The 11130-nt window shown below is 36.5% G+C and overlaps 1 protein-coding gene across 1 annotated transcript; it reads right to left on the bottom strand.

Moving 5' to 3' along the window:
* Window positions 1–897: 897 nt before the first annotated feature.
* LOC149486235 (alpha-1,6-mannosyl-glycoprotein 2-beta-N-acetylglucosaminyltransferase-like) lies at window positions 898–3145 on the bottom strand. The gene is made up of 2 exons (XM_089697904.1): window positions 3037–3145; window positions 898–1994 (listed from the first exon to the last, which is right to left on the bottom strand). Exons 1-2 carry the CDS (start codon window positions 3143–3145, stop codon window positions 898–900), a joined length of 1206 nt encoding a protein of 401 aa, XP_089554030.1.
* Window positions 3146–11130: the final 7985 nt, after the last annotated feature.

The raw sequence follows: 11130 nt of genomic DNA, 5'->3' as shown, positions 1-11130 counted from the left end.
ACACGCTCCCGGCTACCTCATGCGAGATCCTAACTTGACAAGTACATGGGTAAAGGCCGCGTTTTGTTTTAATTGCTGTCTAGGACGAATAAATTCTTGTGAAGTTGAATAATTAATACATACTTTCATTGCTAGAATCTAATCTCGTCTGAATTCTCGACATAATAATTTTTTACTTGATAAGCTTTGTAATAATGTGTTAAATTTAATTTAATTGATTAATGATAATGATACAAAAATTTAATTATTATGCATTGCGGTACATTTTTTGGTTGAAATTACTAATCTAGTTCATGTGCGCTTTTAATATATACTTACCTCAACTAGGTGGCGCTAGTGAAACCTGAACGTGCAAGTGAAATTTATATTATTTAGTGCACTTAATATTTATTCGTTTAAGTATTTAGTGTCTTAGCACAAAAAACTTTAGACAGGGTTTAACTTTAAGCGCCGGTTCTCTTGAATCTGGTTTTGTCGTAATTCACTTTTTTTTTAAACCATTTATTGATAGAAAAAAAATAAACATACATACAGAAGAAACACCACATAAATCGACACGATTTGATCGTGGTGCACAAACATAACTATTTAAACAACTATTAAAGTGACAGATTACTGGTTTAAAGTTGTGTGACTGTGAGACGACTGTGAAGACTGTGTTTAAATTGTTTTATGGTAAGACCTTAATATTATAATATTATTTTGTTATTATGTCGAAATGTACAGGTACTTTAAAACTTTCAAATAAGTATTATTAAAAATTAGTAAAAAAAAAGAACATCCTAATTAAAAAGTAGCCTGTATGATAAAAAAGTTTTTAATCTGAGATAACTTTCCAGATTATTCACAAAATATTCAAAAATATTTGATATTATAAAATACATATTTACGACAATATTACATTATAGTTTCATTTCCATTTGATTTATGCTCATAATGTTCTTCATAAAACCGCGACTCTTCAGTGGTGGTGACGGCCAGCACATCGAGACACAGCATCTGGTCGCGGATGTCGGCCCAGCCACCCACGCCGCGCCGCGGCACCGATAGCTCCGGCTGCACGCGACCCTTCGGTCCGAACACATACACTGCCCGCATCTTCTCTGGGAACCATTCCACATTCTTCACAACCTGATTAATATTCTTCAAGAAGTACTCTTTACTTTCGAATTCTCTCGTCGACAGCACTCTGGGAGTCTGACAAGCGATCATATCCGCGTGACCTTTCAGAAACTTGTGGAACATGTTAAGGAGCGAATAATTCCAATTGTAATCGTTATACATACAGTAATCTCCGTTTTGAAACTTGATTCGCTTCCAGACACTCGCGTTGAAAGCCAGGCCGACGTGAAACGGGGGCTGCCACGGCTCTAGTATTAATAGATCACTTCTCGAGCCCCGTCTATACGGCTTTCCAAATGACACTACATCTACGTGAGGAAAATACCAGAACGACTTTTGTATATATCGTAGCACGTGTAACAAGTCAGGTGCCACATAATTATCTTCCTCCAAAAATAAAACGAGACCTTCATATTTACTTAACCATTTCAACTGCTCAAAGATAATGTTCGCTTTCCACCACCAGTGCTGCTTCTTCTCCGCTATTCGCGCGTCGCGGTACTGGCAGAATTCTGTGACATTGCCGTTGCAGTCGTTCGGATCTACACCTGGAAACTTGTGTGGATGCAATTGAACGGAATGTGGGTAGAATATCTGTATCACTTTACAGAAGTCGATGCTCCTTATGAGTTGATTTATGGCTTCGTCGTAGTAGCTGTGTGAGAAAACAACGAGGACGTCCTTTATGTCCCGCACCCGAGCCAGCGACAGCACTAAGTACTGCAGCCGCTGGATGTCTCTGTGCACTTGGACCACCAGCACGGGCGTGTCGTCTTCCACGCTTCGAAAATTATCCGAATTGAAGATATATTGCTCCTTATTTAGCAATTCCAATTTGGTTCTTAATTTATGTACATTAATTTGAATGTTATCTGAAAGACGTGTGTACACAACGTACTTTTGTAATTTACCGGGAATTCCGTACAAGGGGTTTCGGTAGAGCGAATTTAATTCGTAAGTTAAATATGCTAAAAATAGATAGGCGAAAAAAATTCCGCTGAGACGGCATAAGGTCAACACGCATGTCTTAAATTGAATTTTAGATTTGAGTAAATTACTCATTTTGCAATTGTCATCTTTGTTGTGTAAAAAATGTCAATTTACATTCACTAAAATTGCTATAGAGGTACTTCACAGAGGTACTTAAATAGTTTTTACTTACTAAAATTCAATTCTCGTCTAGGCATATTTACTTGGCTTATAGCTAGGAGCCACCAAAAGTAAGAATTAAAGAAAGCGCCCAAGACACTAACACTTAACGAAATAATAAAAACGTTTCCAAGTTACAAATTCATATTTCATTATTCGCGCTCACAATGTTATGTCTATGAATAAATTGAGAAAACTTCAGTAGATCATCTTCGACTTCGCACGGAGACACAAACAAACCATTCGTGGGAAACTTTCTCGACTTAATTTCAACGAAAAAATTCAATTTGTCTAAGTACACCACTTAAGTACTTTTCGCATTATGGGCTTACGATTCTTATATTCTTTACGACTTTGGATATCTTGGCGAAATGGGGACAGAGTACAGAGTATATCTCCGGATAATAGGCTCTATCGGCGGTTATGTTTGGGCGAATGACGGATTGGGCGCTGGCAAATGCGATTAACCGTAATAAATAATATTTATATTGCTGTTTTGTCCAATAAGGACGGATAAAAAGATTCCTTTAGTGATTGACATAATTTACAGACAGTTTATAAAAAAGAAGCCCATATTAAGATCATCATCATTGTTATAAACTGGGTTAGAATATAAAAGTTAATAAAAAAATTATCTTTTAATATTACTTACTTACTCCTGTGGCGCTGAAACCCCGAAGTGGGTCTTGGCCTCCGAGACGAGAACTCTCCACCTTCCCCGGTCCTGAGCGGTCTCTTGCCAATTGTCATTGGCTTGGAGCTTACTCAGGTCCCTCTCCACTTGATCGCGCCAGCGATACTTGGGTCGACCAACTGGCCGTCGGCCCAACGGACGTCCCAAGTATGCTCTCTTCAGACCTCGCTCCTCACCCATTCGCTCTACATGCCCGAGCCAACGCAGGCGTCGTGATTTTATTTCCCCAAGTATATTTGGCTCGGCCATGAGTTTTTCTAAATCGGCATTCTTACGGACTTTCCAGCTTCCATCCTCTTGTTGGATAGGTTTAAAAAAACGTTTATTAACACATTTATAATCTTGAGTTACTAGCTGACCCGGCGAACTTCGTACCGCGGAGAAAACCACCTGACTTTGTTTTATATAATCGATTGCAAATGTTAGATACAAAGCAATAGATATGCAATTTAAATTTCTAATTGTTGTAACCGCTCTAATATATTCCCGGATTGGCGAGGATTAGTATTGCAAGCAAGATTTAACACATCCTCGGACCACGTATCTGACCATTTAGCTCGAAATAATTTACAACGTTTATTTTACTGTAGGTACTTCCAACGAGTGTGTTATTGCAAGAAGAATTTCCGCGCGAACAGATAACGTTTCTAATAAATATTATTTCGAATTTACATTTAATAATTTAAGCAACATTAAGTTCCGAAGCTAAAGTGTAAATATATAAACAGCGCAACGGAGAACTAGGAAATCTATAAAGCTGTCGTTTTGAACATCGAGAAATGGACCGTCAGCAAATAAAACTGACACAGTATAATACTATTTCTTGAATTATTTTATGCATTGCGCTATCTCATATTTTTCAATAAGAAACTATTCTAATACAAAAATATCTTTTGTGTGCAGCATTATCCTATAAGACGATAGCTGATTCTATTATGTGAAATAATACAATTAGTGAACAAAGAGCATCGATAATATCAATTCAATGGTTCACAACAAAATAACAACAACATTAGCTGTTACGACTACGAGGTTGTATAAAAGTTATGTAGTAAACACAAACTAAGATAATATTCTGAAACAAGTAAATACGCGAAGCTGGCGCGGAACAAATCTACCCGGCACTTTCTGCCGACTGTACTAACAATGGAAACGCAGTGACAGCTTAAAAAGTGCTGTGTCGCAGTGCGAGTGTTTGCTCGCCTGCAGTCCGCCGATGTTTTGTTCTGCTGATTTATCGACGCGCCGGTTAATGGCCCTTATTCAGGAGACCGAATAAACTGTCCGACTGCACCTGCCTGTACTTCGTAAATATCCGGCTCTATTCAATCGCTGTTCCTATTTTCTTTGCTCTTTTACGAGATAGTTTGTTTGGACTTCAATTGATTAGTTTGTTCTTTTGTGGACTTGAGTATTTTGCAAATTGTAGAGATTTGTTTGAAAGCTTTGTGTGGTAGTGTATAATTAAGGATGAATATTAGCGGTAATATGCTGGATAAAATATCGTTTGGATTACACGTTTTTTAATGTGAATATGTTCTGACTATACAAAACTCCATTTTATCTTAGGTTCTTGTAGATTTTTTGAAATTTTCATTGTCTACACGGAAATTAAAATTTTCTTTACCTTTGAAAGTAGACAATTGTAACATTTTAAAATGTATTTAAAAATATCACAAAGAAGACCGCTTGAATTTTAGAATCTTTTAAAGTTAACCTAAATGGATACAGGTTTGCCCATTTAGGTCAACTTATACGTGGAATACGTGTAAAGAAAGTGAATAGTCGCCCTCTGGCCGCCCGCCGCCCGCCGCCCGCCCGCAGCTCGCCATTTGCGGCGTTCTCAGAAAAACAGGAGCAAATGTCCACGTTCCCTGGTGTTAGGTAATACGTAAATGTTTGCGAACAACTTGACCATATTATTTTGTTACTCTAGTTTTCTATTTAATTTAAGTAAATTTAAAAATTAAGAAAAAAAATTGCATAAAAATATAAATCAGTTACTCTGAAGCTTGTTAATTTTAAAGTCAAAATGTAGCTACATTTTACATTAGCTAGCTCGTCTGTAAAGCTTAAACACATATTAAATGATCAAATTCAATGTTGTATAAACAATTTGGTTAAAGCCTGGCCGCCGGCCAGCTTGTCTCCACCGTGTTTATAAATATTGCGATTTGGCGCAAAGGCTGTGTTAGTGTTAATAATAGATATATTATGAGCAAGTGAATATTGAAAATTATCTTCAATTACAAATTTAAGCTTATACATTATACTTTATAGCATCGAAAGTTATTTTTTAAGATAACCTATGCAGATTGGTGCCTTATGAGCATTTGAACGTGAACTTTAATTTCTTTTTGAGCTAATTGCATGAATGTAGCAAACTGGAACAATTAAAGTTGCTGTTGGCATGTCTGGTGAAGTATCAACAGATCATACGTGTAAATTCTTATAAAAATATCGTCATCGTTAATGAAGTTGACCAACCAATCATATTTTTTTGCTAACAATAATTAACAAATTAATTAAAACGTTTCGGAGACCGATCATATACAAAATGCCATGTCTTTTGCAAATTAATTGTTTTTTGTGACAAGTGATTTTACTTTAGTACAATACCTATGTACCTAGCTATTATGTTGTGAGACGCAGCAGAGCGACATATGCCCTCGAGAAATCAACTCCTCATGTCTCGGTAATGGCGGTAATCTGCTCGAATCTCAATATCGTACATTAATTTGAAATCTTCATTGATTGTGTGGAAACGTTAATCTTGCTCGGCTGAGCTGGGAACTTTGACCTCATAAGTCTGAGCCATCTGAGCTAACCAGATACACTTATGAATATCCGACCGTTCGATATTGCATGGCGTGTAATGCTCACTAATAAATTACAGTATAAAGTGTACGAGGCCATAACTGTGCAATAAGTTTTGAATTTCGCAGTAAGGAAGTCTGCCAGCTACGACGTTTGTTTATATCCTACAATTTGTATTAAAGAGATAGCTTTCGCAAGAACAAGAAAATGGATGCTAGATATAGGAATAAATATCAGTCGTATAGTTCAGTCTTTCTATATTATATTCCTATCATAATGTTTTTACTGCTATTAGGCCTTCAGTAAAGTACGACTCTTTTGCATCACGGAAACGATATTAATTTTACTGAGTTTTGTTCAAGTTTTGCGCTATCAATTACGAATGCTGATAGAAAGCTGTTGCAATTTCAATTTTGAGTTTGAAACTTAGCTGAATGCGGAGCATCCCACTCTGAAAACTCACGTAAAGTTTAATTTTACAAGAGGAGGTGGAGAGGATAATTCAAACACAATGAAATTCTCGAGTGAAAGAAAATTGAACATGAATTCGTAAATCTCAAACAAGTTTCATAAGAGCGAGTTAAAAAGTTGGTTCGCAGCACGTTAGCAGGCGGAGAGCGGCGGGGATCGGCGCACAATTGAAAAGTTAACATTCGTTTAAAACAATAGTTTTGTCCACTCGGCAGTCGGCACTCGCCTCCGCGATGCCCGCTGCGCGCTGGGCCAGCCCTCGCGGCCATAAAGCACAGGTCTAAACTTCAGCTGAAATTTACAAAATATTGTTAATTGAATATTTCTTTAAAACAGTAGGTACATACTTAGTTAAATTTAATACCTAATGCAATATGGAAAATATAAGGTTCTTTACGGGCATTACGGGCGGACTCGTCCTTCTCATATCTGCTTATGTGAATAATTTGTAACGTCATAAGTTTTTACGTTTTATGCTAGGCGTCCATTACAGGCGGATCGGGCCGGGCCGCATCGCAACGGGCCGTCTCTAATGGACGCGCTGTTTGCTCCTGCGTCCACCTGTACGGGGCGCGGCGGATCGCCTAGGCGGATTTTATCTAACAGACGCTCGCCGCTTACATCCGCCTGCCTGCGTCCACTAGACGGGTCGGGGCGGGCCGGGCCGCAGCGCACCGCCGGCAGAAATCCGCCTGCGAAGCGATATCCGCCAATGCGTTGCGGCCCGCCCCGGCCCGATCCGTCGCTAATGGACGATGTTTCATACAAAACATAGGCCGGCGTATTTTTGCGTTGCGATGCGGCCCGGCCGGATCCGCCTAGTGGACGCCAGCCATTAGAAGTTCGATGGTACATTTAATTGTTATTAATAACAATTTTAAAATTCATAAAATACTGAGTGGAATTTTGAAGGGAAAGCACTCTTAAATCTAAATACTGTGACTTCAACTTTCATTATGCATCTATTTTCTATGTCTAATGACATAGCTTTTATCATAAAGAAAATCATAACATTTCCCATGGCGCGCGTTTCGCAAGCGCCGCCGCGCTCTACCGCGCTGCAGCTATGGTTAATGACACAAGTTTAGCACTGGCGCCAGTGCACCGAAACTTATTAAAGGCGCAACATCCGCCCAACTACTTAACTGCCGCCTAACTGATATTACACCGTCGTTAACTCGCGAATTTATTCGAGAAAAGTTTCGATTGTTTGCACTTGTGCGACGGACCTCGTTACTGTTTGTGTCTGCTAATTGCGGCGCATCTTGAATACTAATATTGTTACAATATCGAATGCAGCATCGTCTGTTTTAAGACAAGTAGCGTTTGGAGAACTTGCTTTGATTTAACTGCGCCGATTTTATGAGTAAGTGATTATCTTTGTCTAAACGTGTCATTTGAAAATTTAGCATTCAAATCAAAAAAAATATATCTGGGAATATATTCCCGGTCGGATCAACCAGGGCATTTCAATGGATACAATCCAGAAAAATTTAATATTTTCTAAAAACGCAAGTTACAAAAAAGTTTGATAGCTGGACTGAAAAATTGTGGATATTCCAGGTCAGGGGTTTACACAAAAACGGTTGCCGCCTGAAACCGCGGCCGTATGTGATTTACCTCTGCCGTGCCTCTGCGGCTGAATGGCCGACCTTACACATTTGTTATTCTCTGGACTTATATTCATGCATACTTACCACAGATAGGGAAAGACTCATTCTACAAAAGCCAATTTATTATCCCGATTAGTTGAAGAATTTTATTTTTAACCGACTTCATGTTTGAATTCAAAGTTTTTAATTAAATTGTTATTTAGACTCAAATTATACAAGATGTTCATAAAGTCGTACACAAATCGACGATGAGAGCGGTGTTTTTAAATTAAAAATTTGTTAGGCAATAAATTAAAGAAGTTAATGGGAAGAATAAGAAAAACTATAATCCATGAATTAATATTGTAGATAATTAAACATTTTAAACTTACATCATGGTAACTTTATAGAGAAGAAAAGTTTACTTAGAATGTTGGTTCATAGTATACATATTATCCAACAAGAGACGAGACTACGTTTGGAATACGACTGAATATAATAATAAATATTATAAGATATAATAATGTAACTTACCTTGTGCTAAAATGTACAACATCTAAGAATACATATCAGTTATCACTATTAATTATTATTGCTTGCGTTACTAATACCTATAACTATTTGCAGGCAAATTAGCAGATCGTAATTACAACATAAGAATTAAAATAATATACCTATTATATTGAATGAGGGTTTCGTATTGGTAATTATCATAAGTATTTACATCCACCGACGGCGGCACTCCTTTCAAATTATTAAAGTATTTGTAGGAGTAATAACTAAATAATTCTAATTATCATACATTAATTTTTATTAAAAAAAATGTAATAGATAATGTAATAAATAGCGAATCCGAATCGCTGCGTCATGTAATATCATACCTACATGCCATTCGATATGATCTTCTAATGTATTACTTATGATAATTAATATATGTACTATGCTATTTCGAACTACATATTAGCCGAGTTTGATCTATAGGCAAGACCACTGTTATATATTTGATCGTAGGTAGGTTTTTTTTACTTTTCATTCATAATTACATGAAAATCGATAGTAACCGTATAAGCGAAGCAGAGAGAAAGAGACACATTTGTTTTTATGATGTTATAGATTATCACTGTAATTCATTATATTATATTCTCAAGGAAAATAAGATTCTAGCCTAATTGCTTCACAGTTTAAAGAAATAAAATATATATAGAGTACCTATATAATATGTATATTCCGTTATTGTTAAATATAGACACATTGTCCATTGTAAACAGATTGTAAACACAACGATTGACTGGTATTATGTAAGTGATTAAAATAATGCTATAGTAGAAAATAAAATGTATAGAATTATATTGAGTGATTGATTGAACAATAACTTTAATCGTTTTATCAGTTTGTGCGTCATTGCGTTGCAGTAATTATTGACGAATCGTATTTTTTTTTGCGTAATTCTTCCGAAGGTGCTAAAGGGTATCGTTTATTACGGCTATAGTAATTGTAAAACATAATTATTATATGTCATCCTCTTTATAAATAAAAAATGTTTTATCTACAAAATGCATTTCCAATGTTTATATTATATTTAATGATTACAGGTCTTCTGTTGTCGTAAGGAGGCTTCGCTCATTTATGCAGGAATATTTTTTTTCAAAATATATTCAATAAGCATTGTGTGTGTAATAAATTGTAACCAAAGCGTCATTTAAAATAGGAATTTGTGCGATTATATCCTTACTTGCCGGATCGTTTCTTTGAAAACTGAAAGACAACTAATAAATATGTAATTCAAAACTTAGTACTCGAATCATCCGCCTAGTCCTAACTCCTAATGCTTCTAGAACTAATTTAGCTCCGGTTATCAAGACTCACACGTGGTTTATCCAATTCCACAATTTTTAAATTTCGCCGAAGCTAGCTGTTCCGGGCAGCGTTCTTGCAAAACGCTCTCGCAGCAAGTTTTCTACCACGGAAGCGATTGTTCTATCGATATCGAGTCGATAGTTAAGCGGATTTTAATCGCATCCTTTGTATCTTGCCCTCAGTCTGTTCAGATAATAACATCACACGCCGGCTGCCGGGACCGGTGAAAGGCATACGTGATCGTGGATAAGATTTAATAAAAGAGCTTTGGCTCACATGTCCTTAAAGGGTGAAAGGATAGAACATGCCGGTATTGTTCGTTGGACAAAAACACTTCACTGTAAACTTTCAATAATAAACCTCGCTTGCAATTTAATTTTAATTGATCCTTTGTTTTACCTTTACTTTGTGAGCTCATGTTAATGTATGTCTGAGTCGATAACATTTTCATAAACTTCTGCATTTATCTTGATGAATATCGTCATGCAGATAGTTGACATAATTATACGTGAAAAAAAAAAATGTCCTATGACGAATTTTCTATTCTTTTCAATACGTGATTTACGTTGCTTCTTTTAAGAATATTTTTTTTGCAGTTCTAGTAATTCTTCCAACAATAGATGCAAATGCATGGCAATTGTGCATATTATGTATAAACAAATATATGCAATCATGCAAACAAAACCTTAGTTCTGATTGATGATAATATAATTTGCAAGTTGTGCTCGCTCTGTGATGCAGTGCGCCAGGCCAGTTCCGGCAACCAGTTCCACTCGGAGCAACAGTTTGTAAATCAGTTCACAGTCCAATTGGGCGCAATCATCTGCTCTACGGTACTATACGGACGCTGCTAGGGTTGTCGTTACTGACATAATGTATATTGTTTGCTATCAAACAAGGAAAATAAATACAAACAAAAGAACAATACTTTAATAGAAAGAGACACCGATTTCATTCTTGAGAAATGTGGCATGCAGCTGATAACTTTGCAGTACAACAGTCGCGTACAGAAGGTACTTAGTTACCAGAGATTGATGAATTAAATTGCATTGAGGCTCTATATTTGGATATCGTTATTATTTATTAATAATTTATTTGCCTCGCAGTAACAAGTTGATACCTAACAATATTGCCTGAATTTTCTAATAAGTAAATCTAGCAAAAAATAGTCGTAAAAAAAGTAGGACTTTTTGCTCGTCTCCACTTTGAAAACCCTAAATTGCATTCTGTAACGACATCTCCAATCTCATCGATATGCAATACTGGAGATTGACTGTAACGTCCAAGGAATTACATATAAAAGCTATTTCTTAACGATTCTTATTGGGTTCGAATTGCGTTGCAATATGCTATATGTTCTTCCCACGTTTTTCCTAACCTATATTTCATAAACTTTTATTCTTTATCAAGAATAGCCTACACGGTACA

Source organism: Colias philodice, chromosome 8 (assembly GCF_061535455.1).
Source record: "Colias philodice isolate Cphi_HAF_F1 chromosome 8, ilColPhil1 Martin Lab GWU primary, whole genome shotgun sequence".
NCBI lineage: Eukaryota > Metazoa > Arthropoda > Insecta > Lepidoptera > Pieridae > Colias > Colias philodice.
The sequence above is the reverse complement of the archived record's forward strand: the minus strand, read 5'-3'. Positions and strand labels throughout refer to the sequence as shown.